We start from the raw sequence: 26,929 nt of genomic DNA on the forward strand, positions 1-26,929 counted from the left end.
GCCGACCTGTGGTTAGCACAAAAAGAGAAGTGCACCGCCTAAGAGCAGCGGTGCGAGACAGATAGATCCGGAGAGCACGCACCAGATCCAGAGTATGCAGCGCTTTTTCAAAGCGATGAACAGGGGCCGGACAGAAGGAAGGTAAAGTAATGTCCTGGTTAAGGTGAAAGGGAGAGACCACCTTAGGAAGAAAGTCCGGAGTCGGACGGAGAACCACCTTGTCTTGATGGAAAACCAAAAAAGGTGACTCCGAAGAGAGCGCAGCAAATCGGAGACTCTCCTGAGGGAAGTTATGGCCACCAGAAAGGCCACTTTCTGTGAAAGACGAAACAAAGAAACCTCCCTAAGAGGCTCAAAGGGGGGTTTCTGCAAAACCGTGAGAACCAAATTAAGGTCCCAGGGATCCAAGGGCCGCCGGTAAGGCGGAATGATGTGAGACGCGCCCTGCATGAAGGTGCGGACCTGAGCCAGCCGGGCGAGACGCCGCTGGAACAGCACTGACAGAGCTGAGACTTGTCCCTTGAGAGAGTTGAGGGACAGTCCTAGCTGCAGACCGGACTGTAGAAAGGACAGAAGGGTCGGCAAGGAGAATGGCCAAGGAGGATGGCCGGAAGAGCGACACCAGGACAGGAAAGTTTTCAAAGTCCTGTAATAGATCTTGGCTGAGGAAGACTTACGGGCCCGAGTCATAGTGGAGATGACTTCCGGAGGAATACCAGAAGCCGTCAAGATCGAGGACTCAAGAGCCATGCCGTCAATTTGAGAGCTGCAGAATTCGGGCGGAAAAACGGAACTTGTGAGAGAAGGTCTGGACGGTCCGGGAGATGCCACGGCACCTCTACGGACAGATGGAGCAGGTCTGGGTACCAAGCTCGCCTGGGCCAGTCCGGAGCAATGAGGATGACTCGACGGCCCTCCATTCTGATCTTGCGCAAAACTCTGGGCAAGAGAGCTAGAGGGGGAAACACGTAGGACAGACGAAACTGGGACCAGTCTTGAATCAGAGCGTCCGCGGCGAATGCCTGAGGATCGTGGGAGCGAGCCACGTAAACAGGAACTTTGTTGTTGTGACGGGATGCCATTAGGTCCACGTCCGGAGTGCCCCATTTGCGGCAGATTGACTGAAACACTGCCGGGTGCAGGGACCACTCGCCACTGTCCACGGTTTGACGGCTGAGATAATCTGCCTCCCAGTTTTCCACGCCTGGGATGTGGACTGCGGATATGGTGGACTTGGAGTCCTCCACCCATTGAAGGATGCGTTGTACCTCCAACATTGCCAGGCGGCTGCGTGTCCCGCCTTGGTGATTGATGTAGGCAACCGCTGTCGCGTTGTCTGACTGGACTCGGATGTGCCTGCCCGCCAACAGGTGGCGAAAAGCTAGAAGAGCCAGAAGCACGGCTCTGGTTTCCAGCCCATTGATCGAAAGGGCTGACTCGGACGGAGTCCAAGTGCCCTGCGCTCTGTGGTGGAGACATACCGCTCCCCAGCCGGATAGACTGGCATCCGTGGTGAGGATCACCCAGGACGGGGCCAGGAAGGAGTGCCCCTGGGACAGAGAGAGGGGCCGAAGCCACCACTGAAGAGAGCTCCTGGTCTGTGGCGACAGAGCAACTAACCTGTGTAAGGAGGAAGGCCGCTTGTCCCAACAGCGGAGAATGTCCAGCTGCAGGGGACGCAGATGGAACTGGGCAAAGGGAACAGCCTCCATTGACGCCACCATTTGACCCAGCACCTGCATCAGGCGCCTGAGGGAATAACGGCGGGGCCTCAGCAGAGAGCACACCGCCAGTTGGAGGGACTGCTGTTTGACTAAGGGCAACTTCACAAGTGCCGGCAAAGTCTCGAACTGCATCCCTAGGTACGTGAGACTCGGTCGGAGTCAGAGAGGATTTGGGAAGATTGACAAGCCACACGAATTGGGCTAGAGTGGCGAGAGTGAGCGAGACACTCCGCTGACAGTCTGCGCTGGATGAAGCCTTGACTAGAAGGTCGTCCAGGTAAGGAATCACTGCCAACCCCTGTAGGTGCAGGACCGCAATCACTGCTGCCATGACCTTGGTGAATACCCGAGGGGCCGTGGCCAACCCGAAGGGGAGAGCCACAAATTGGAAATGATCTTCTCCGATTGCAAAACGTAGCCAACGCTGGTGTGAAACTGCAATTGGCACATGCAGATAGGCATCTCTGATGTCGATGGATGCCAGGAAATCCCCTTGGGTCATTGAAGCAATGACTGATCGCAGAGACTCCATGCGAAAGTGCCGCACCTGAACATGCTTGTTGAGAAGCTTGAGATCCAGGATGGGCCGGAAGGAACCGTCCTTTTTGGGGACTAGGAAGAGATTTGAGTAGAAACCTCTGAACCGTTCCCGGGCGGGAACTGGTACAATTACTCCGTTGGCCTGCAAGGATGCCACGGCCTGCGAGAAGGCGGCGGCCTTGGAGCAGGGGGGAGTTGAGAGAAAAAATCTGTTTGGCGGGCTGGAAGAGAATTCTATCCTGTAGCCGCGGGAGATGATATCCCTCACCCACTGATCGGAGACGTGTTGAAACCACGCGTCGCCAAAGTGGGAGAGCCTGCCACCGACTAAGGACGTTGCTGGCGCGGACAGATAGTCACGAGGAGGCTGCCTTAGCGGCAGCACCTCCTGCGGTCTTCTGTGGACGCGCTTTTGGGCGCCAGTTGGATTTCTGGTCCTTGGCCGAGTTAGTGGACGAGGCCGAGGGCTTAGAGGACGACTAGTTGGAGGAACGAAAGGAACGAAACCTCGACTGATTCCTACCCTGGACAGGCTTCCTGGTTTTGGTTTGTGGCATGGAAGTACTCTTCCCGCCAGTAGCTTCCTTAATAATTTCATCCAGCTGTTCACCGAACAGCCGGGACCCAGCAAAAGGGAGCCCAGCAAGGTACTTCTTTGAAGAAGCATCTGCCTTCCACTCTCGAAGCCACAAGATCCTTGCGGATAACGAGGGAATTAGCCGAAGCCACCGCAGTGCGGTGAGAAGCCTCCAGCATGGCAGCCATGGCATAGGATGAAAAAGCTGAAGCTTGGGAAGTTAAGGCAACCATTTCGGGCATAGATTCCCTGGCGAGGGAATGCATCCCCTCTAGAGAAGCAGAGATGGCTTTGAGAGCCCACACTGCTGCAAAAGTCGGGGAGAACGAGGCCCCCGCCGCTTCATATACGGATTTGGCCAGAAGGTCAATCTGGCGGTTAGTGGAATCCTTAAGGGAGGTGCCATCAGCCACCGACACAATGGTCCGGGCTGAGAGTCTAGACACCGGGGGGTCTACCTTTGGGGAATGAGCCCACTCCTTGACCACTTCAGGTGAAAAGGGAAAGCGCTCATCAGAACCACGCTTTGGGAAGCGTTTGTCAGGACAGGCCCTGGGCTTGGTCACAGCGGCCTGAAAACTGGAGTGGTTAAAGAACACACTCTTTACTCTCTTAGGCGAGGTAAACTGGTGCTTTTCTGCCAGAGAGGGTTGCTCCTCTGATACTGGCGGATTGAGATCCAGTACAGAATTAATGGAAGCAATCAAATCACTAACATCTGAGTCACTTTCGGACAGATCAATGGGGTACATGGAGTTAACCTCCGAGCCCCCCGTAAAGGCATCCTCCTCATCCTGCGAGTCAGCTCCTGAATCAGAGCCGCGGGACGAGGAAGGAGAGGGAACCCTGCGTCTCTTCTCAGGAGGACGGGGTCTGGGACCAGATGATGAATCTTCTGTGAGCTCCGGTCCTGAGAGACCCCTAGCAGCAGGGGCACCCTGTGAAGGGGGCTGATGCATGTTCAGCAAAGTCCTGGACAGAAGTCCCATGGAGTCAGCAAAAGACTGGGAGATAGACCTAGAAAAGTATTCTACCCAAGCCGGGGGTTCAGCCACAGGAGCAGGAGCAGCCTGAGAGACCACTGGGGGTGAGACTCCAGGCTGAGGCACCGCCAGGTTAGAGCAGGCATCACAATGTGGGAAGATGCTCGGTTCAGGCAGCAGGAGCTTACATGCAGTGCATACTGAATAAAGCTTTGGAGCCTTGCTCCTCGTGTGAGACATGCTGCTGGAGTGGGGGCTCTGCCAGAGAATGATCCCCAGAGAGTATATACAGAGGTCCACAACCGGAGACCGGTTGTGGCTTACCAGACCGCTGGAGCGGTGTTGTGTGCCCTCCAGATCCCGAAGCCCGGACCCTCAAGCACAGCACCTCAGCAGAGATGCTGCAGACCAGCGCTGCAATGACTGATCACAGAGAGAACGCTGAGAAAATGGCCGCCGGAGCGAAGAGAGGGGGCGGGACTTGCTTGAGGAGCGGGATCTGGAGGGCCATAGAGACCTACAGGGGAGGGGACACACACTGCAGTGGGGAGTGTCCCTCCCCTGTACAGAACGGCCGCCGGGCGGAGCCGAGCCTGTCCCTCTGAATGAGTGACATGCGAGGGCAGTGAAACAGAAAGTAGGCCTCCGGCGAAGCCGGGGCCTAAATTTGAGCGGCGCGGCCGACGCGCAGGCACCATCGGTGCGGTTCTCAGGCGACAGCTAGAGAACCCGCCGGAAATGTCAGAAAACACAATAAGCACACTCTCCCACAACAATAAAGTACAGGGACCCCGAAAACTAAACGTCTCAGGTACTTAGCTTGCTGAGACGCAGGGCCAAGTCCCTGGGGATGAGTGCTCCGGTCCAGCAGGGTCCTGAAGGGCTGCGGATGGAGACCGGTCTCCTGCCAAGCATGGAGACCGTGCTGGCTCCCACTTCAAGCCAGAGCCCAGGAGGGATGGTGAAGGAGCACGGCATGTAAGGCTCCAGCCTAGGAATCAACCTTACAACACCGCCGACACAGTGGGGTGAGAAGGGACATGCCGGGGGTCCAGACGTGGACCCCACTCTTCAATCTCATTCCAAAAGGAATAATCATATGAGAGTGCATGTGTGGATGTATGCCTCCTGAACACAAAGCGATAAACTAGCTGGCTGAGTCTGCTCATCAGGGGGTGTATAAGCTCAGAGGGAGGAGCTACACTTTTTAAGTGTAGTACTTTGTGTGTCCTCCGGAAGCAGAAGCTAAACACCCATGGTCTGGGTCTCCCAAAGGAACGATAAAGAAATACAAAAATTAAAGATTACCAGTTTTCCCCAGTCCAAAAAATCAAACATGTATGGTATGAAAACTCATAAAATCTATTACAATATGTAACTAAATCACCACTACAGCATTTTTGTTTTATTTCTATTTTACCACTGTAGTAGTGCTTTTAATCTAAGATCCCTGACCCTACTCGTAATTCTTACCCACCGCCAACTTCATCTTCTAGTAATCCCGTCAGTCTCAGAAAGCATGTGACCTGATCTGTCAACAGACTGTCCTTTAGACTGGGGCCACACGGGGCACTACTGCGATGCTCGCATGAGACTTGGCTCGCGCTGGCAGCACAGCAGGAGCCGAGTGTCATGCGAGTGTGCCTGCGTCTGAGGTCCGACCCTGCAAGCGGACCTCAGCAGCGGGGGATGGGCCGGCAATGCGGGGGGTGGGCCGGCGATGCGGGGGGTGGGCCGGCGATGCGGGGGGGGCGGACCAGCACTGCAGAGGGGCGGGCCGGAACGGAGGAGGGGATGGAGGGATTTCTCTCCCTCTCTCCTCCGTAGCCGGCTACTGTGATTCTCGCTCTGCACGCGTGGTACACCGGTGTACCACGAGTGCAGTGCAATTTTTCCCTTGAATGGGTGCAAGAGAAACCTGGATCGCATTGCACCCGCAGCATGCTGCGTTTTCTCGGTCCGATTAGGGCTGAGAAAATATTCGCTCATGTGTGCTGTCACACAGGCTAGAATTGGTCCGAGGGGAGTGCGATGTTTTTTCGTACTCCACTCGCACCGATTTTCTCGCCGTGTGGCTTAGGCCTTATAAGCTTTGTCCGCCACCAGTAGGCTCTTATATACAGCATTCCAGAATACTGTATACAAGAGCCCAGGCCGCTGTATAGAACGTAAATAACACCTTTATACTCATGTAGGGGGCGATCCAGTCCGATGGGTGTCGTTGCTGTCGGTCCAGCGCCTCCTCTCTGCTGCAATTGCTGTCCTCCTCCTCAGCCCAGTGTGCATGATGAGTCCTACGTGATCCACACAAGCCAACGATGTGCTCCTGCGCAGGCGCACTTCTCTTTGCTGGGCTGAGGGTAGATCAAAGTACTGCAACGCGCAGGCGCAAGGAAAGGTTAAAGACTGCCTGTGCATGTGCACTACAATACTTTGATCTGCCCTGAGCAGGGTAGAGAGAATTACGGACAGCAATGCTGGCCTGAGTGGATAACGTAGGACGTGTCATCCACATGGGTCTGAGAATAAGGATGGCAATCGCCGCAGGGAGGAGGCGCCAGACCCATGAGCAGCGACCCGACTGCCCCCTAGGGGAGTATAATAAAAGTCTTTTTTATGTTAGATAGCCTTGCCTGGGCTCTTATATATATCATTCTACAATACTGTATATAAGAGGCTACTGGTGGTGGCCGCAGCTTATAAGGGAGAAACCTGGTGACAGGTTCCCTTTTATCTCACTTGGAATTTTTTTTCATGATAAAATGAATTGCATCATTCAAAATTACAGACAAGTATATGTCTGCCAACAAAAATAAAAACAAAAACAAATCCCCAACCCCCCCCCCCCCTCCCCCCGCCGCCACCAAGGAATTCCCTGTTCCTTCCAGGGTTAAAATCCAATTAGAAAATGCTGTATTCATCCGTACTGCAAGAGGCTTTACCGCACCACTGGCATTCACGGTATAACAGGAGAGGAAACGCTTGTCAGGGGTCCACCTTCGGATATAAAGTTGGGAGTCACCAAAATCCATTACTCACTTCATCATCATCAGTGCTACCCGCTCCATCAGTCGTTTTCCGCTCATCCTCTTGTGGTGCCTTATCTTCATCTCGGGCCCAGTTCCGACCAGCCCTCTCTTTTCTGGAAGGTTTTACCTCATCTGGGTCCTCTTCTCTCCCTCTTTTAGCACCTCTGTCAGGCTTAGGAAAAATGAGAGAAAACCAAAATCATCATTAAACCTAATTGCATATTATTATCATTAAACCATAATGCAAATTTAAATACAGAGGGACGGTTAAATAACATTGAATAGATGATAGATAATGAATAGTGTCCATGGGTCAAGATGGCAGTCCCATGTGTCGCCATACAGGATCTGCGCACATGTATGGCCATATATACAATATATACCTTAGTCTATGGTTAGCACCACTGGAGCATTTTTTTTTAATTTTAGCGCTGGAGCAGACTTTAAATGAAAGTTCCCTATCTTATACTTACCTGCCACCATCATCATTTTTTTCCAGCGCCGCTCCGGTCGGTGTCTGGCGATTTTTGAGCTGCTGGCAGTTCCAGTGTTTCCTGGAGCGCGCTGGAGGTCACAACACAATACAAGTCTATGAGGGTCTCGTTCTGGTTCTCAGACTTGTATGGAGTGCTTTTGATGCAATTTCTGACTTCCGGGCAGTCAGACGTTATGGTTACAAGATGGCGCCGCAACTTCTAACTTCCAAGCAGTCAGTAGTTACGGGTACAAGATGGCGCCGCATCTTCTGACTTCCAGGCAGTCAGACGTTACGGGTACAAGATGGCGCCGCATCTTCTGACTTCCAGGCAGTCAGTAGTTACGGGTACAAGATGGCGCCGCATCTTCTGACTTCCAGGCAGTCAGTAGTTACAGGTACAAGATGGCGCCACATCTTCTGACTTCCAGGCAGTCAGTAGTTACGGGTACAAGATGGCGCCGCAGGACTGGAGCGGCGTCCAAAAAGGATGAAGCCGCCGGTAGAGTATAATTCAGGGGACTTACATTTAAAGTGCTACTCCAGCATGGAGTGATGCTTTAAGTTGCCATGATGAGCTTTTGGTGAGTTTTTGATGCTGTATGTTTTTGCGGACTCAAAAACGCAGTGTCTTACAGTTGGGATTTATAGAAATCTTCTGCCAACTGTGCTTCTTTACGCAATGTACTCTGAGCTGCGGTTCGGGTTTCTAATCCCCAACATGTCAATTTCTCTTGCAGATACGCTGAGTTTTAGATGTGGATTTCCCATAGAATTGTATTAGTAGCGCAAAATCCGCAGGTAAAAAAGCAAATTAATTTTTACTGCATTTTCCGCTGTGGAAACGCATAAAAACGAATGCAATCCGCATACAAGTAAGGTTTTGTCAAAGCCAAAAACCAGAAAGTATCAAAAACAAGCTTTAAAAGACGACATACCAACAAGAGACAAAAAAAAAATAAGTCAAAAACGCAATAAAAAGAAATTTAAATAAATGCAAATAACCCAATTTATTTAATAGGCGCAAAAAAATCTGCAACGTGAAAAACTCCCCAAATACTCATTGTGGGAACGTAACCTTATGCAACCCGCTGATATTTCGTGCCCACGCTACATTGCTATGCATGGCACATATAGCTCTGGTATGGAGACAAGACAAACATCAAACAGTTCGATAAAGCAGCAATGAAAAGCCGTTTAATATTCAACACGGCCCGAATAACAAAGCTGAACGCTAAGTGCGAGCAATCAAATGTGTGGTGTGGGGTTACAGAGCAAGACCAAGCTTGTTCTGGATGCAAATGGTAATTTGACAATTAATAATTCATGGCCCTCGTTAGACAGTCACTAATCTTGCCCTGCCAGCTTACACTGGCGCGCGGATGAAGTACTGGGATTTGGTGTGTAAGTGGATCCCCTCTGTCCGCTCATCTCCCTGCTCTGAGGCTAGTTTATGGGGTTTAATTAAAATTATTAATTACACGAAAAGACCAATCTTATCTTCTGGAGACAGAGGAGAAGACAGATTTCGAGGCTGTGCAGAACAGATGATATTCCAGTGCTCCGACTTTGTGGGTCTTATGCCCTGGCTGCGTATGCCTATGCTTTAGAATCACATTTACTGATAAAGGGTCTGCAGTAAACCCAGAAAGGTTAATGTTTCGTCCTAGAATTTCTATAATCCATTTTCGCTGCCCTGAGTGAGATAGTTAGGTCCAGAAATGTTTGCACAGTGACCGAATCTTCATAATTGGGCTCTGCATGGCATTATTTAACATGAAACAACTGAGATACAATTGAAGTGTAGACATTCAGGTTTAAAGCCCGGCACTGACTGTCAACTGCAGTGTGAAGGGCGCGGTTACAGCCGCCACTCACTATACACTGAGCAGTGACTGAAGCCGCGCTGGCACTGCCCCTATGACTGGAAACTGAACACTGCTGCAAGGAATATAGTTAATTTCCTACTAAAAGTATTGCCCTGCACACTTAAGAATTAATCCGGCTGCTTCTGTCTTCAGTCACGTCATCAATAAACATTAGTGACCCAGTGCCATTGGAAGCCCTGCAGGCCAGGCCATCACGCTGCCTCCTCCATGTGGTGTGCTTTGGGTCATGAGCCGTTCTAAACCTTCTCCATAATTTCTTCTTCCAATCATTCTGGTACAGGTTGATCTTCGATCCATCCGTCCAAAAAATGCTTTTCCAGAACTGGGCTAGCTTCTAATCTGGACTATTTTTAAGGCTGATTAATGGTTTGCACCTTGTAGTGAACCATCTATATTTGCTTTGATTTATGGTAGATTTCGATACTAAACACCTACTTCCTGGAGAGTGTTCTTCACTTGGGTGGATGTTGTGATGTGGACTTTCTTCATCATGAAAAGGATTCTGTGATCATCTCACACTGTTGTCTTCCATGGACTTCCAGGCTTTTTGAGATCCCAGCTCACCAGTGCACACTTCTTTTTTCAGAATGTACCAAACTGTTGATTTGACCACTCCGAACATTTCTGCTATCTCTCTGTTTTCTTCCCTTTTCCCCCCCCATACTAATGATTGTCTATTTCTCTTCCATTGAGAGCTACTTTGACCGCCTGTTGTGGGTTCACAGCAACAGCTTCAAAATGCAAATGCCACACCTGGAATCAGCTCCAGAACTTTAACCTGCTTACTTTAGGATGGATTAACAAGGAATAGTCCATGCAGCGTATTAAAGACCTTTTAAGACAATTATGCAATTACTTTTGGTTCCTTAAATAAAGACGTAGCTACATATAAGGCCTCTTTCACACGTCTGTGCTAAACACGAACGTTTTGCACGGTCCGTGGTGCAGGTGCATGTGTGTGTGCATGTGTCCGTATGCTAGCCGTGTTACATCTGCAGAGCGGATGGACAGTATGAACTTCTATACTTACCTGTCCCTGACACTGCTGCTGCTTCCGGGTCCACGGTGCAACGAACATGCATGAGCAAAAATGAGTGGGCCCGGAAGCAAGTGACAGCAGTGCTGGAGACAGGTGAGTATAGAAAATTATTTTATTTTAAAGAGACGTGTTTTCTCCACTACGTGTCACACTGATGTCACACGGATCACACCAGTGTGTGGTCCATGTGACATCAGTGGTACCGGAGAAAAACGGACAAGTTGCCGTGTGGAGGACACGTGTCTGAGAAAACAAGGATGTGTGCGAAGACCCATTGATTTTAATGGGTCTACGTGTGTCCATGTCTCTGGTACCTGTGAAAATGGACGTCACACATACTGAAAACACAGGAGGAAGCCTTAGAAAGCTATAAGTCCTAAACCCCTACTCCACTTAAGACGAGAATCCCTTCAAATTAAAAGGGGAGAGTCTTCACTTCATTGATTATATAATAATATCTTGAAAATGTTTTCGTAAACTGCTAAAATGCCAAAACTTGTGTCACTGACAAATATTTCTGGACCTAACTGTAGTTTGAGGCGTGAATAAAGTAGAAACATGATGCGGGGACAAATGGTTCACATACTGATGTGTCCACCATCGCATGCCATAAATAAAAAAGCTAGTTTGTTTTTAACACCCTCGCTTCATGTAAATTAATCCATTTTGTACTGTCAGATTCTCAGGCTGCTCGCTAAAATACCGTCATCACTGCACCGATGTGACTTGTGAAAATAAACACTTGGCTCGACAACATGCTAAGCCTGAAAACTCCTGTTAATCACATTCCCTCAAGTCATTTACACAGGAGTCCAAGAAGATGAAAAATGGGGGGGGGATGTCGGGGGGGATCCAGGTAGGAGCACTGCTTTAATGCATTTGCCATCTGCCCCTGGAGTGGTTTTGATTAGTGATGGGCGAACCCCCGATATTCATGTTGGGGCGACTCTCCCAAACGTTTTGTAAAGTTCGAGTTCTGAGAATGCGAACTTGCATCCGATCCCTGAACTTGGACTTTACAGTTATGGGATTGGCGGGGACAGGTGTCAGTAAAATAAAGAATATAGTTAGTAATAAGTCAAAAACTGCCGAGTGAGGAGCAGTGAAGTGAATACCACCGGAAGTTAATGATCGGACCCGGAAGCAGAAGCGGCTTGGAGACAGCGGCTGAGTAGGTCTACAGGACAGGCTCGCCCATCACTAGTTCAGATGCGTGAAAGTCTATGTGGATGTTTTTTTATATCACTCCAAGCTGTAATTTAGTAGTTGAGAAGAGTGTGACCACAGACCCAAGCCTGAATTTACAGTAATCAAGTCAGTAAATGAAGGCACAGATTGGATATGCCATCAACTTTGGGACCCTCACAAATCCTGGGAATGAAAAAATGGGCTGGTGGTATAGCCGTCATAGCGCTGTGTCCCCCTAATCATTTCTTCCCTGCACAGAAGCATTTCCAGACACCATCTGTGGCACAGTGATACCAGAGGTCAGACCGCCAGAGATCAAAAAAGTGATGGCATAATATGTAGTATAGGAGCTTATACACTCTACCATATGGAAATATTTTAGCCTAGAAATACAGACTCTTGGGGAAAACATGTAGGGTGAAGCCAGGTGCAAGCAACTCGCACCATCTGGTCAAAAAGACGCGGGCTGCACCACATGTTACAGGCTTTCATTTTTCATCAACATTACTACTTTTCCTACTCTAGCCCTTTAAACAGACCATTTTTATGAATGATTGTATTACATTTCTAGTGTACATGAGTAACAATTCTACACACACTACAGTTCAAATGTTTAGGGTCACTTAGATATTTCCTTAATTTTGAAAGAAAAGCACATTTTATTCAATGAAGCTAACATTAAATTAAACAGAAATACACTCTATACATTGTTAATGTGGTAAATGACTATTCTAGCTTCAAACGTCTGGTTTTTAATGCAATATCTACATAGGTGTATAGAGGCACATTTCCAACAACCACCACTCCAGTGTTCTAATGGTACATTGTGTTTGCTGTGTTAGAAGGCTAATGGATGTTTAGAAATCCCTTGAAAACTCTTGTGCAAGTATGTTAGCACAACTGAAAACACTTTTGCTGATCAGAGAAGCTATAAAACTGGCCTTCCTTTGAGCTAGTTGAGAATCTGGAGCATTACATTTGTTGGTGCCGTTAAACTCAAAATGGCCAGAAAAAGAGAACTTTCATGTGAAACTCGACAGTCTATTCTGGTTCTTAAAAATTAAGGATATTCCATGAGAGGAATTGCCAAGAAACTGAAGATTTCCTACAACGGTGTGTACTTCTCCCTTCAGGAGAGCACAAACAGGCTCTAATCAGAGTAGAAAGAGAAGTGGGAGGCCCCGCTGCACAACAGAGCAACAAGACAAGTACATTAGAGTCTCTAGTTGAGAAATCGACGCCTCAGAGGTCCTCAACTGACAGCTTCATTAAATAGTACCCGCAAAACTCCAGTGTCATCGTCTACAGTGAAGAGGCAACTCCGGGATGCTGGCCTTCAGGGCAGAGTGGCAAAGAAAAGGCCATATCTGAGACTGGCTAATAAAAGGAAAAGATTAATATGGGCAAAACAACACAGACATTGGACAGAGGAAGATTGGAAAAAAGTGCTATGGACAGACAAATCGAAGTTTGAGGTGTTTGGATCACACAGAAGAACATTTGTGAGATGCAGAACAAGTGAAAAGATGCTGGAAGAGTGCCTGATGCCATCTGTCAAGCATGGTGGAGGTAATGTGATGGTCTGGGGTTGCTTTGGTGCTGGTAAAATGGGACATTTTTACAAAGTAAAAGGGATTTTGAATAAGGAAGTCTATGGCTATGTGCCCACGGGAGCTTGTTTCTGCGGATTTTGCAGCGGAAAACCTGCGGATTTTTCTGGATTTTCCAGATAAATCCAGAGGTTTTAGCATGTACAGACACTCCCCATGTTATCCTATGGGACATGGGGAGTGCTGTGTCCACGCGGCGGAAAGTGCGGCTGCCGAACATGCTTCGGATGTCTGCATCCGCACGTATAATTGCATGTCAATTATTCATGCGGAATAACCTGCGGATGTCCCGGCCCTCCGCTATGGAGATAGAGGCCGGGACATCCGCAGGTAAGCCACATGAATGTCTGCATGTTTCCCGCAGCTATTCCGCTGGAATCTCGCAGCTAAAAATAGCTGCGGACGCCGGCGAGCAGCTGCGGGAAACATGCGCTCGTACCTGCGTATACATCCGCAGGTACGAGCGCCCGTGGGAACGTAGCCTATCACTCCATTTTTGCAACGCCATGCCATACCCCGTGGACAGCGCTTGATTGGAGCCAATTTCATCCTACAACAGGACAATGACCCAAACAGGACAATGACCCAAAGCACAATTATGAACTATTTAGGGAAGAAGCAGGCAGCTGGTATTCTATCTGTAATAGAGTGGCCAGCCCAGTCACTATGGTAGATCTCAACCCTATTGAGCTGTTGTAGGAGCAGCTTGACCGTATGGTACGCAAAAAGTGCCCATCAAGCCAATCCAACTTGTGGGAGGGGGGAAGCATGAGGTGAAATATCTCCAGATTACCACAGCAAATTAACAGCTAGAATGCCAAAGGTCTGCAAAGCTGGAATTGCTGCAATTCTGTGACGAAAGCAAAGTCTGAAGGAGAACATTATTATTTCAAGTAAAAATCATTATTTGTAGCCTAGTCAATGTCTGGACTATATTCTCTATTCATTATGCAACTCATTTGATAAATAAAAGTATGATTTTTTTATAGAAAAGACAAAATTGTCTGGGTGACCCCAAACTTTTGAACTGTAGTGTACGAGGGAACCTGTCAGCAGAAATTTCGCAATAAAACTAAAAGATTCCCCTTCTGCAGCTCCTGAGCTGCATTCTAGCAAGGTTCCTGTTATTATTGTGCCCCCTTTTAGACCAAAATAAATACTTTAACAAGATTTGCATACAAAAAGGTACCACTTTATAATGGTACACGGGGGCGGGCTGTCTGGTGTCCATTATTCTGCCTCCTGTTGATTTACGCCGTCCCCCATCGCTCAATTTCATACTTCAGGAAGCCGCCCAGTGCTCCAGAGGTCTCGCGCATGCGCCGTTCCACTCGCGGGACTGTGCACAGTGTGACCGCTGGTGACGTGTTGCGCAGGCGTGAGATTGCGGGCGGCGCTGTGATTTTCATCAGCAAGTACCCGCCTATAGTCTCGTGCCTGCGCTTTTCACTCTGCCTCCACCGTTATGCTGCTCCGCTCCTCCCATCTATTTCCTGCTCCAGGGCAAGATGAGAAAGAGGTGACGTGGGGTCATCTGGCCAGCGCTTGCGCAGAACGGTGGAGGCAGAGGGGAAAGCGCGGGCACGAGATTATGGGCGGGTACTTGCTGATGAAAATCACAGCGCCGCCCATAATCTCACGCCTGCGCAACACGTCACCAGCGGTCACACTGTGCACAGTGCACAGTCCCGCCAGAGTGGCACGGCGCATGCGCGAGACCTCGGGCGCACTGGCCGGCGTCCTGAGGTATGAAATTGAGCGATGGGGGACGGCGTAAAGCAGCAGGAGGCAGAATAACGGACACCAGACAGCCCGCCCCCGTGTACGATTAACAAGATTTGCATAGGAAAAGGTACCACTTTATAAAGTATTTATTTTGGTCTAAAAGGGGGCACAATAACAATAGGAACCTTGCTAGAATGCAGCCCAGGAGCTGCAGAAGGGGAATCTTTTAGGTTTAGTGCAAAATTTCTGCTGACAGGTTCCCTTTAAAAAGGGTTCTCCAGTGAAAACAAGTTCTCATCAGTGATGAGCGAGCACTACCATTCTCGGGGGCTCGTAATGCACAGTTGGATGCTCGGATGGGCGTGACTCGAGTACCCAAGTATAATGGAAATCAATGGGGAACTAGAGCATATTTCCGGAAACTCTTCCAGAAAAATGCTCAACTCCCCCATTTGGCTTCCATTATACTCAAGAACTCAAGTCACGCTCATCCGAGCATCCGACTGTGTGTTACGAGTAAGGTAGTGCTCGCTCATCACTAGTTATCACTAGAGATGAGTGAACCCGAGGTTCGGTGTCCGTACCGAAACAGGCTTTACATCAATAATAGAGTTCGGGTTCAGCGTTCAGGTGCTTTACGTATACAAACCACTCGCTCGAGCATCTCTGGTACGCTTGGTGCTAGGCCCAGTACGAGCCACTTGCAGTGTTTGAATGGCTTGCATTGGGGTAAACAACAGCATGATCGGATGAAGTGTGTACCATAAAAAAAAAAAAAAAGCCACCCGCCTCCAGAAGTGTTCTGTTTATGGCTGGCTGTATGTGGGCGAAGAGCTGAACCGCCAAATTAGTGACTTCCATTGGGGTTCAGGTCCCAAGCTGATCTGTATCTAAAGACCGGTTGAACCAGGCTTCCACAGGGCCGCTCACCTCTAGTTATTACTTATCCACAGGATGAGCGGCAACTTGTTGATCGGTGAGGGGCTGACTGCTGGTACCCGCATTAATTGGCAGAGAGGGGATCTTCCATCCTTGTAAAGCTATGTGAACATTTGGTGCAGAAATTTTCTGACCAAATCTGCATCTTCTAGCAGAAAAACGCATTGCATTATGCAGAATTTTTCAGAATTAAATTAATAGGTGGAAGAGCTGAAAAACCCACCAATAAATGACATACTGCAGATTATTTTCTGCATCCAATCTGCAAGGAAAAATTAAGCAACATGTGCACTACACTTCAGAATGGTCATTGACTTTGCTGGCATAATGATAGGCATTTAGCTATGTGACAAATCTGCATAAAAAATGCAGTGTGTGCACATGGCCTTAGAATGGATCAGCAGTGCGTAAGCTTGGCCACAACTCCATGCATTCCTTATGGAATGCATGGGCGTAACGGTGGCTCAGTGGTTAGCACTGCAGTCTTGCAGCGCTGGGGTCCTGGGTTCAAATCCCACCGAGGACACCATCTGGAAGGAGTTTGTATGTTCTCCCGTGTTTGCGTGGGTTTCCTCCGGGTACTCCGGTTTCCTCCCACACTCCAGTGTTCCTGATGTATGTAAAGCGCTGCGGAATATGTTAGCGTTATATAAAAATAAAAGATTTGATTTGATTAAGGCTGCTTTCACACCTCCGGTTTTTCCTGTGCGGCACAATCCGGCACTTTGCAGGAAAAACGAACAGTTTGTTTTTGCTGCCGGTTGCGCTTTTCCTGCATAGACTTTAATTAGTGCCGCATGGGCTTGCGTTCCGTCCGGTTTTTGCCGCATGTGGCAGATTTAGCCGATGCGGCAGCCAGATGGAACGTTGCCTGGCACGTTTTTTTTGTGCGGCAAAAAACCCCGCATCCGGCCGATGCGGCGCATTTTTCAATGCATGCCTAGATGCGGCGCATTTTTCAATGCATGCCTATGGACGCTGGATGCGGCAAAAACCGCATCCATCCGCCGCATGCAGTTTTTGCCACTGCGCATGCTCAGTAGCATGCCGCAAGCAGCAAAAACCGGACGGGCCGCATTTAAAAAAACTTATGCAAAGGATGCGGCTTTTTCGCCGCATAGGTTTTAGAGCCGGACTGGCCGGCTCTGCACCTACCGGATGTGTGAAAGCAGCCTTATGGGACAGAAGAGCAGTTTTTCGGCTGTCTCAGAGAATGGATGGAGCACACTACTGCAGATCCATTCTAACAGAAATACATGTGCCCCATCAGGAAGAAAAACCTGCTGTGGGTCGTAGCAGCCGGACGCCTATTAATTAATAAGTTATTGCCTATTCTGTGCATAGGTGATAACTTCATACCCTGGAGAACCCCTGTATATAAAATCACAAATAAAAATATTTTATGTTAAGGGGGTTTATTGGTTTCAGAAAGCCGCTGAGCTCACAGACTGACATCAGGGCTATTGACAGGACGTCAGCAATGCAGACATTAATAGACATTGGAAACAGTGCTAGACCTGAGGAGGGTGAGGTAAGCACAGTTTGTTTGTTTGTTTGTTTTTTAACACAAACTGCCCTTGTGGAGAGAGATTTTCTGAAACCAGAAACCTCAATACTTTAGTGTTTTAGTTAATGCTAAAGGTTTCTGCCATTATTGCTTTATTCCCTGTAACTTTTGGTTTTTAAATACAATATTATTTTGTATGTAATATATTTCAATGGAATTTTTCTTATAAACTGTGAAAGCATAGGGGTCTCAAGTCCTGGGCACAAAAATACATCTCACAATCGAGGATAATTGAGGTGAGACAAGACCCAACACGTCTGATCATACGATCACTGCAGGTCCTTGGCATTATCAATCACACGCGGCGAAATATAGGAACCACTTCACCGCTCAAGAACCACCTACAATAAAGGGGCTCTTCACTACAATCCATTCTTAATCCCCATGTTTCCAAACAGTAAAATAACACTTATACTTCCCTCCATTGAAGGCACCATTCCAGCCGTGCTGACACTGCCTCTCCTGGGGATCGCGTGACATATCACACGATCCCTGTGGCTAATCAGCGCTGGCTTTACCCACCTCCTTCGGAGGTAATTGACTTCTGGAGAAAGTAAGAACAGTCGCACCTCCCACTTACTCCAGGTGTCCAATATGGATATTTATAGAGGAGCTGATAGTTATCAGGGGCTGAATTAGCTATGCCTGTAGAGAATTGGATTTGGGACGGATCACTTGTTTTAAAGGGTTACTACACCAATATTTTTTTTTTCTGTTATAGCCCCTCTGTTAAGTGGTGGACATCCAAGTCCCAAGACGCCCACTGATCCTTCCGGCCAAATGGCAGAAACAATCAGATCATAGACTTTACACCAAGTTTGCATATCACTCAAGGATCAAAAACACATTCAGTTTCCTCAGAGGTGGAGAATAAAAAAAAAATGGCTCCCCCTCTTACATTGTCAAGTCAGTGAAAATAGGACTGCGCTTGGATGTCCTCCTGCTGCGGTCCGATTTTTTTCACAGACCCATAGACTTGAATGGCAGAGTGCGGCCTGATTCTCAGAGGCAAATCTTGCACGCTGAAATTTTTTCCTTGGACCACTTAGTCTGAAAAAATAAATAAATGTGACCTGTGCTCGGCCTCTCTGAATAAGGCTGGGGCCACACGGGGATTACTGCGATCCCCTCGCAAGACACTTGGCTCACGCTGGCAATACAGCAGAGCCGAGTGTCATGCGTGTGTCCCTGCGACTGAGGTCCGACCATGCGAGCGGACCTCAGATGCTTGGGGTGGGAGGGATTTCTCTCCCTCTCTCCTCTGTAGTCTGCTATTGCGAATCTCGCCCTGCACTCGCGGTACACCGGTGTACTGCGAGTGCAGTGCGATTTTTCTCTCGCCCCATTCACTTGAATGGGTGAGAGAGAAAGAGTCTCGCATTACAGTCGTAGCATGCTGTGATTGTTTTCTCGGTCCGATTAGGGCTGAGAAAATAATCGCTCATGTGTGCGGTCACACAGGCTAATATTGGTCCGAGTGGAAAGTGATGTTTTATCGCACTCCACTCACACCGATCTTCATGCCGTGTGGTTTAGGCCTAACACTGGTCCTAGTGTGTTCTGATGTTTTGACATAGCACTCAGACCGAAATTATGGTGGTCTGAGCGAGCCCTTCATCCGAGTCTATTCAGTCCTCCAGTTCAAAGGATCCCGAGTATCACCTGCTACTTCTGCCGTATACACAACAACCCGCTTCAGGGCATCGCACCTACACACATCAGAGATCGGACAGCACCATGAAGATTTGTCTGCACAATTACCGGGTACCAAGTCAGGGAAATCAAAAGATCATGAGCCTCAGAGAAATCCTGAACAAAAACGCACATTTAGTCAGACTGGAAAAGTGCCCGACACCGCAGGCAGCAAATTCAGCCTGGTCTGTAATAAAGAGGTAGTCAGAGACTTGAACATATCAAGAGGCTCACACCTAATGAATTAATCAGTAAAGATGGAGCAGTAATACAGGGGTTGTTCCTGTAGGAGACGCTCTGTCCCCTGGAAGACTGGATCAGCACATACAGTATATTATACTAGCACCCATTCATGTAATAGCCCAAGACCTCGACAATCAGAGGGTCACTGCAGGTATGCATTAGCCAGGACCCCCAATGTGTACACTGGGTGACCATCCAGCAGGACCCCTCCAATGTGTACACTGGGTGACCATCCAGCAGGACCCCTCCAATGTGTACACTGGTGACCATCCAGCAGGACCCCTCCAATGTGTACACTGGGTGACCATCCAGCAGGACCCCTCCAATGTGTACACTGGGTGACCATCCAGCAGGACCCCTCCAATGTGTACACTGGTGACCATCCAGCAGGACCCCTCCAATGTGTACACTGGTGACCATCCAGCAGGACCCCTCCAATGTGTACACTGGTGACCATCCAGCAGGACCCCTCCAATGTGTACACTGGTGACCATCCAGCAGGACCCCTCCAATGTGTACACTGGTGACCATCCAGCAGGACCCCTCCAATGTGTACACTGGTGACCATCCAGCAGGACCCCTCCAATGTGTACACTGGTGGCCATCCAGCAGGACCCCTCCAATGTGTACACTGGTGGCCATCCAGCAGGACCCCTCCAATGTGTACACTGGTGACCATCCAGCAGGACCCCCTCTATGTGTGTACACTGGTGACCATCCAGCAGGACCCCTCCAATGTGTACACTGGTGACCATCCAGCAGGACCCCTTCAATGTGTACACTGGTGACCATCCAGCTGGACCCCTTCAATGTGTACACTGGTGACCATCCAGCAGGACCCCTCCAATGTGTACACTGGTGGCCATCCAGCAGGACCCCTCCAATGTGTACACTGGTGGCCATCCAGCAGGACCCCTCCAATGTGTACACTGGTGACCATCCAGCAGGACCCCTCCAATGTGTACACTGGTGGCCATCCAGCAGGACCCCTCCAATGTGTACACTGGTGGCCATCCAGCAGGACCCCTCCAATGTGTACACTGGTGACCATCCAGCAGGACCCCCTCTATGTGTGTACACTGGTGACCATCCAGCAGGACCCCTCCAATGTGTACACTGGTGACCATCCAGCAGGACCCCTCCAATGTGTACACTGGTGGCCATCCAGCAGGACCCCTCCAATGTGTACACTGGTGGCCATCCAGCAGGACCCCTCCAATGTGTACACTGGTGGCCATCCAGCAGGACCCCTCCAATGTGTACACTGGTGGCCATCCAGCAGGACCCCTCCAATGTGTACACTGGTGACCATCCAGCAGGACCCCCTCTATGTGTGTACACTGGTGACCATCCAGCAGGACCCCCTCTATGTGTGTACACTGGTGACCATCCAGCAGGACCCCTCCAATGTGTACACTGGTGACCATCCAGCAGGACCCCTCCAATGTGTACACTGATGACCATCCAGCAGGACCCCTCCAATGTGTACACTGGTGGCCATCCAGCAGGACCCCTCCAATGTGTACACTGGTGGCCATCCAGCAGGACCCCTCCAATGTGTACACTGGTGGCCATCCAGCAGGACCCCTCCAATGTGTACACTGGTGACCATCCAGCAGGACCCCCTCTATGTGTGTACACTGGTGACCATCCAGCAGGACCCCTCCAATGTGTACACTGGTGACCATCCAGCAGGACCCCTCCAATGTGTACACTGGTGACCATCCAGCAGGACCCCTCCAATGTGTACACTGGTGACCATCCAGCAGGACCCCTCCAATGTGTACACTAGTGACCATCCAGCAGGACCCCTCCAATGTGTACACTGGTGGCCATCCAGCAGGACCCCTCCAATGTGTACACTGGTGGCCATCCAGCAGGATCCCTCCAATGTGTACACTGGTGGCCATCCAGCAGGACCCCTCCAATGTGTACACTGGTGACAATCCAGCAGGACCCCCTCTATGTGTGTACACTGGTGACCATCCAGCAGGACCCCTCCAATGTGTACACTGGTGACCATCCAGCAGGACCCCTCCAATGTGTACACTGGTGACCATCCAGCAGGACCCCTCCAATGTGTACACTGGTGGCCATCCAGCAGGACCCCTCCAATGTGTACACTGGTGGCCATCCAGCAGGACCCCTCCAATGTGTACACTGGTGGCCATCCAGCAGGACCCCTCCAATGTGTACACTGGTGACCATCCAGCAGGACCCCCTCTATGTGTGTACACTGGTGACCATCCAGCAGGACCCCCTCTATGTGTGTACACTGGTGACCATCCAGCAGGACCCCTCCAATGTGTACACTGGTGACCATCCAGCAGGACCCCTCCAATGTGTACACTGGTGACCATCCAGCAGGACCCCTCCAATGTGTACACTGGTGACCATCCAGCAGGACCCCTCCAATGTGTACACTGGGGACCATCCAGCAGGACCCCTCCAATGTGTACACTGGTGGCCATCCAGCAGGACCCCTCCAATGTGTACACTGGTGGCCATCCAGCAGGACCCCTCCAATGTGTACACTGGTGGCCATCCAGCAGGACCCCTCCAATGTGTACACTGGTGACCATCCAGCAGGACCCCCTCTATGTGTGTACACTGGTGACCATCCAGCAGGACCCCTCCAATGTGTACACTGGTGAACATCCAGCAGGACCCCTCCAATGTGTACACTGGTGACCATCCAGCAGGACCCCTCCAATGTGTACACTGGTGACCATCCAGCAGGACCCCTCCAATGTGTACACTGGTGACCATCCAGCAGGACCCCTCCAATGTGTACACTGGTGGCCATCCAGCAGGACCCCTCCAATGTGTACACTGGTGGCCATCCAGCAGGACCCCTCCAATGTGTACACTGGTGACCATCCAGCAGGACCCCTCCAATGTGTACACTGGTGACCATCCAGCAGGACCCCTCCAATGTGTACACTGGTGGCCATCCAGCAGGACCCCTCCAATGTGTACACTGGTGGCCATCCAGCAGGACCCCTCCAATGTGTACACTGGTGGCCATCCAGCAGGACCCCTCCAATGTGTACACTGGTGACCATCCAGCAGGACCCCCTCTATGTGTGTACACTGGTGACCATCCAGCAGGACCCCCTCTATGTGTGTACACTGGTGACCATCCAGCAGGACCCCTCCAATGTGTACACTGGTGACCATCCAGCAGGACCCCTCCAATGTGTACACTGGTGACCATCCAGCAGGACCCCTCCAATGTGTACACTGGTGGCCATCCAGCAGGACCCCTCCAATGTGTACACTGGTGGCCATCCAGCAGGACCCCTCCAATGTGTACACTGGTGGCCATCCAGCAGGACCCCTCCAATGTGTACACTGGTGACCATCCAGCAGGACCCCCTCTATGTGTGTACACTGGTGACCATCCAGCAGGACCCCCTCTATGTGTGTACACTGGTGACCATCCAGCAGGACCCCCTCTATGTGTGTACACTGGTGACCATCCAGCAGGACCCCTCCAATGTGTACACTGGTGACCATCCAGCAGGACCCCTCCAATGTGTACACTGGTGACCATCCAGCAGGACCCCTCCAATGTGTACACTGGTGACCATCCAGCAGGACCCCTCCAATGTGTACACTGGTGGCCATCAAGCAGGACCCCTCCAATGTGTACACTGGTGGCCATCCAGCAGGACCCCTCCAATGTGTACACTGGTGGCCATCCAGCAGGACCCCTCCAATGTGTACACTGGTGGCCATCCAGCAGGACCCCTCCAATGTGTACACTGGTGACCATCCAGCAGGACCCCCTCTATGTGTGTACACTGGTGACCATCCAGCAGGACCCCTCCAATGTGTACACTGGTGACCATCCAGCAGGACCCCTCCAATGTGTACACTGGTGACCATCCAGCAGGACCCCTCCAATGTGTACACTAGTGACCATCCAGCAGGACCCCTCCAATGTGTACACTGGTGGCCATCCAGCAGGACCCCTCCAATGTGTACACTGGTGGCCATCCAGCAGGACCCCTCCAATGTGTACACTGGTGGCCATCCAGCAGGACCCCTCCAATGTGTACACTGGTGACAATCCAGCAGGACCCCCTCTATGTGTGTACACTGGTGACCATCCAGCAGGACCCCTCCAATGTGTACACTGGTGACCATCCAGCAGGACCCCTCCAATGTGTACACTGGTGACCATCCAGCAGGACCCCTCCAATGTGTACACTGGTGGCCATCCAGCAGGACCCCTCCAATGTGTACACTGGTGGCCATCCAGCAGGACCCCTCCAATGTGTACACTGGTGACCATCCAGCAGGACCCCTCCAATGTGTACACTGGTGACCATCCAGCAGGACCCCTCCAATGTGTACACTGGTGGCCATCCAGCAGGACCCCTCCAATGTGTACACTGGTGGCCATCCAGCAGGACCCCTCCAATGTGTACACTGGTGACCATCCAGCAGGACCCCCTCTATGTGTGTACACTGGTGACCATCCAGCAGGACCCCTCCAATGTGTACACTGGTGACCATCCAGCAGGACCCCTCCAATGTGTACACTGGTGACCATCCAGCAGGACCCCTCCAATGTGTACACTGGTGACCATCCAGCAGGACCCCTCCAATGTGTACACTGGTGGCCATCCAGCAGGACCCCTCCAATGTGTACACTGGTGACCATCCAGCAGGACCCCTCCAATGTGTACACTGGTGACCATCCAGCAGGACCCCTCCAATGTGTACACTGGTGACCATCCAGCAGGACCCCTCCAATGTGTACACTGGTGGCCATCCAGCAGGACCCCTCCAATGTGTACACTGGTGGCCATCCAGCAGGACCCCTCCAATGTGTACACTGGTGGCCATCCAGCAGGACCCCTCCAATGTGTACACTGGTGGCCATCCAGCAGGACCCCTCCAATGTGTACACTGGTGACCATCCAGCAGGACCCCCTCTATGTGTGTACACTGGTGACCATCCAGCAGGACCCCTCCAATGTGTACACTGGTGACCATCCAGCAGGACCCCTCCAATGTGTACACTGGTGACCATCCAGCAGGACCCCTCCAATGTGTACACTGGTGACCATCCAGCAGGACCCCTCCAATGTGTACACTGGTGGCCATCCAGCAGGACCCCTCCAATGTGTACACTGGTGGCCATCCAGCAGGACCCCTCCAATGTGTACACTGGTAGCCATCCAGCAGGACCCCTCCAATGTGTACACTGGTGACCATCCAGCAGGACCCCCTCTATGTGTGTACACTGGTGACCATCCAGCAGGACCCCTCCAATGTGTACACTGGTGACCATCCAGCAGGACCCCTCCAATGTGTACACTGGTGACCATCCAGCAGGACCCCTCCAATGTGTACACTGGTGACCATCCAGCAGGACCCCTCCAATGTGTACACTGGTGGCCATCCAGCAGGACCCCTCCAATGTGTACACTGGTGGCCATCCAGCAGGACCCCTCCAATGTGTACACTGGTGGCCATCCAGCAGGACCCCTCCAATGTGTACACTGGTGACCATCCAGCAGGACCCCCTCTATGTGTGTACACTGGTGACCATCCAGCAGGACCCCTCCAATGTGTACACTGGTGACCATCCAGCAGGACCCCTCCAATGTGTACACTGGTGACCATCCAGCAGGACCCCTTCAATGTGTACACTGGTGACCATCCAGCTGGACCCCTTCAATGTGTACACTGGTGACCATCCAGCAGGACCCCTCCAATGTGTACACTGGTGACCATCCAGCAGAACCCCTCCAATGTGTACACTGGTGACCATCCAGCAGGACCCCTCCAATGTGTACACTGGTGACCATCCAGCAGGACCCCTCCAATGTGTACACTGGTGACCATCCAGCAGGACCCCTCCAATGTGTACACTGGTGACCATCCAGCAGGACCCCTCCAATGTGTACACTGGTGACCATCCAGCAGGACCCCTCCAATGTGTACACTGGTGACCATCCAGCAGGACCCCTCCAATGTGTACACTGGTGACCATCCAGCAGGACCCCTCCAATGTGTACACTGGTGACCATCCAGCAGGACCCCTCCAATGTGTACACTGGTGACCATCCAGCAGGACCCCTCCAATGTGTACACTGGTGACCATCCAGCAGGACCCCTCCAATGTGTACACTGGTGACCATCCAGCAGGACCCCTCCAATGTGTACACTGGTGACCATCCAGCAGGACCCCTCCAATGTGTACACTGGTGACCATCCAGCAGGACCCCTCCAATGTGTACACTGGTGACCATCCAGCAGGACCCCTCCAATGTGTACACTGGTGACCATCCAGCAGGACCCCTCCAATGTGTACACTGGTGACCATCCAGCAGGACCCCTCCAATGTGTACACTGGTGACCATCCAGCAGGACCCCTCCAATGTGTACACTGGTGACCATCCAGAAGGACCCCTCCAATGTGTACACTGGTGACCATCCAGCAGGACCCCTCCAATGTGTACACTGGTGACCATCCAGCAGGACCCCTCCAATGTGTACACTGGTGACCATCCAGCAGGACCCCTCCAATGTGTACACTGGTGACCATCCAGCAGGACCCCTCCAATGTGTACACTGGTGACCATCCAGCAGGACCCCTCCAATGTGTACACTGGTGACCATCCAGCAGGACCCCTCCAATGTGTACACTGGTGACCATCCAGCAGGACCCCTCCAATGTGTACACTGGTGACCATCCAGCAGGACCCCTCCAATGTGTACACTGGTGACCATCCAGCAGGACCCCTCCAATGTGTACACTGGTGACCATCCAGCAGGACCCCTCCAATGTGTACACTGGTGACCATCCAGCAGGACCCCTCCAATGTGTACACTGGTGACCATCCAGCAGGACCCCTCCAATGTGTACACTGGTGACCATCCAGCAGGACCCCTCCAATGTGTACACTGGTGGCCATCCAGCAGGACCCCTCCAATGTGTACACTGGTGACCATCCAGCAGGACCCCTCCAATGTGTACACTGGTGACCATCCAGCAGGACCCCCTCTATGTGTGTACACTGGTGACCATCCAGCAGGACCCCTCCAATGTGTACACTGGTGACCATCCAGCAGGACCCCTCCAATGTGTACACTGGTGACCATCCAGCAGGACCCCTCCAATGTGTACACTGGTGGCCATCCAGCAGGACCCCTCCAATGTGTACACTGGTGACCATCCAGCAGGACCCCCTCTATGTGTGTACACTGGTGACCATCCAGCAGGACCCCCTCTATATGTGTACACTGGTGACCATCCAGCAGGACCCCCTCTATGTGTGTACACTGGTGACCATCCAGCAGGACCCCTCCAATGTGTACACTGGTGACCATCCAGCAGGACCCCTCCAATGTGTACACTGGTGACCATCCAGCAGGACCCCTCCAATGTGTACACTGGTGACCATCCAGCAGGACCCCTCCAATGTGTACACTGGTGACCATCCAGCAGGACCCCTCCAATGTGTACACTGGTGACCATCCAGCAGGACCCCTCCAATGTGTACACTGGTGACCATCCAGCAGGACCCCTCCAATGTGTACACTGGTGACCATGCAGCAGGACCCCTCCAATGTGTACACTGGTGACCATCCAGCAGGACCCCTCCAATGTGTACACTGGTGACCATCCAGCAGGACCCCTCCAATGTGTACACTGGTGACCATCCAGCAGGACCCCTCCAATGTGTACA

General features: G+C 51.0%; 1 protein-coding gene across 1 annotated transcript in view; it reads right to left on the reverse strand.

Moving 5' to 3' along the window:
• The window catches only part of CTNNBL1 (catenin beta like 1), an 83,968-nt gene that overhangs the window by 51,616 nt on the left and 5,423 nt on the right, over positions 1-26,929 (reverse strand). The window contains exon 2 of the mRNA XM_075347544.1: positions 6,864-7,025. Within this exon, the coding sequence (XP_075203659.1) occupies positions 6,864-7,025 (162 nt within the window). The remainder of the gene's footprint in view (positions 1-6,863; positions 7,026-26,929) is intronic.

The sequence above is a fragment of the Anomaloglossus baeobatrachus genome, chromosome 5, assembly GCF_048569485.1.
Source record: "Anomaloglossus baeobatrachus isolate aAnoBae1 chromosome 5, aAnoBae1.hap1, whole genome shotgun sequence".
Taxonomy (NCBI): Eukaryota; Metazoa; Chordata; class Amphibia; order Anura; family Aromobatidae; genus Anomaloglossus; species Anomaloglossus baeobatrachus.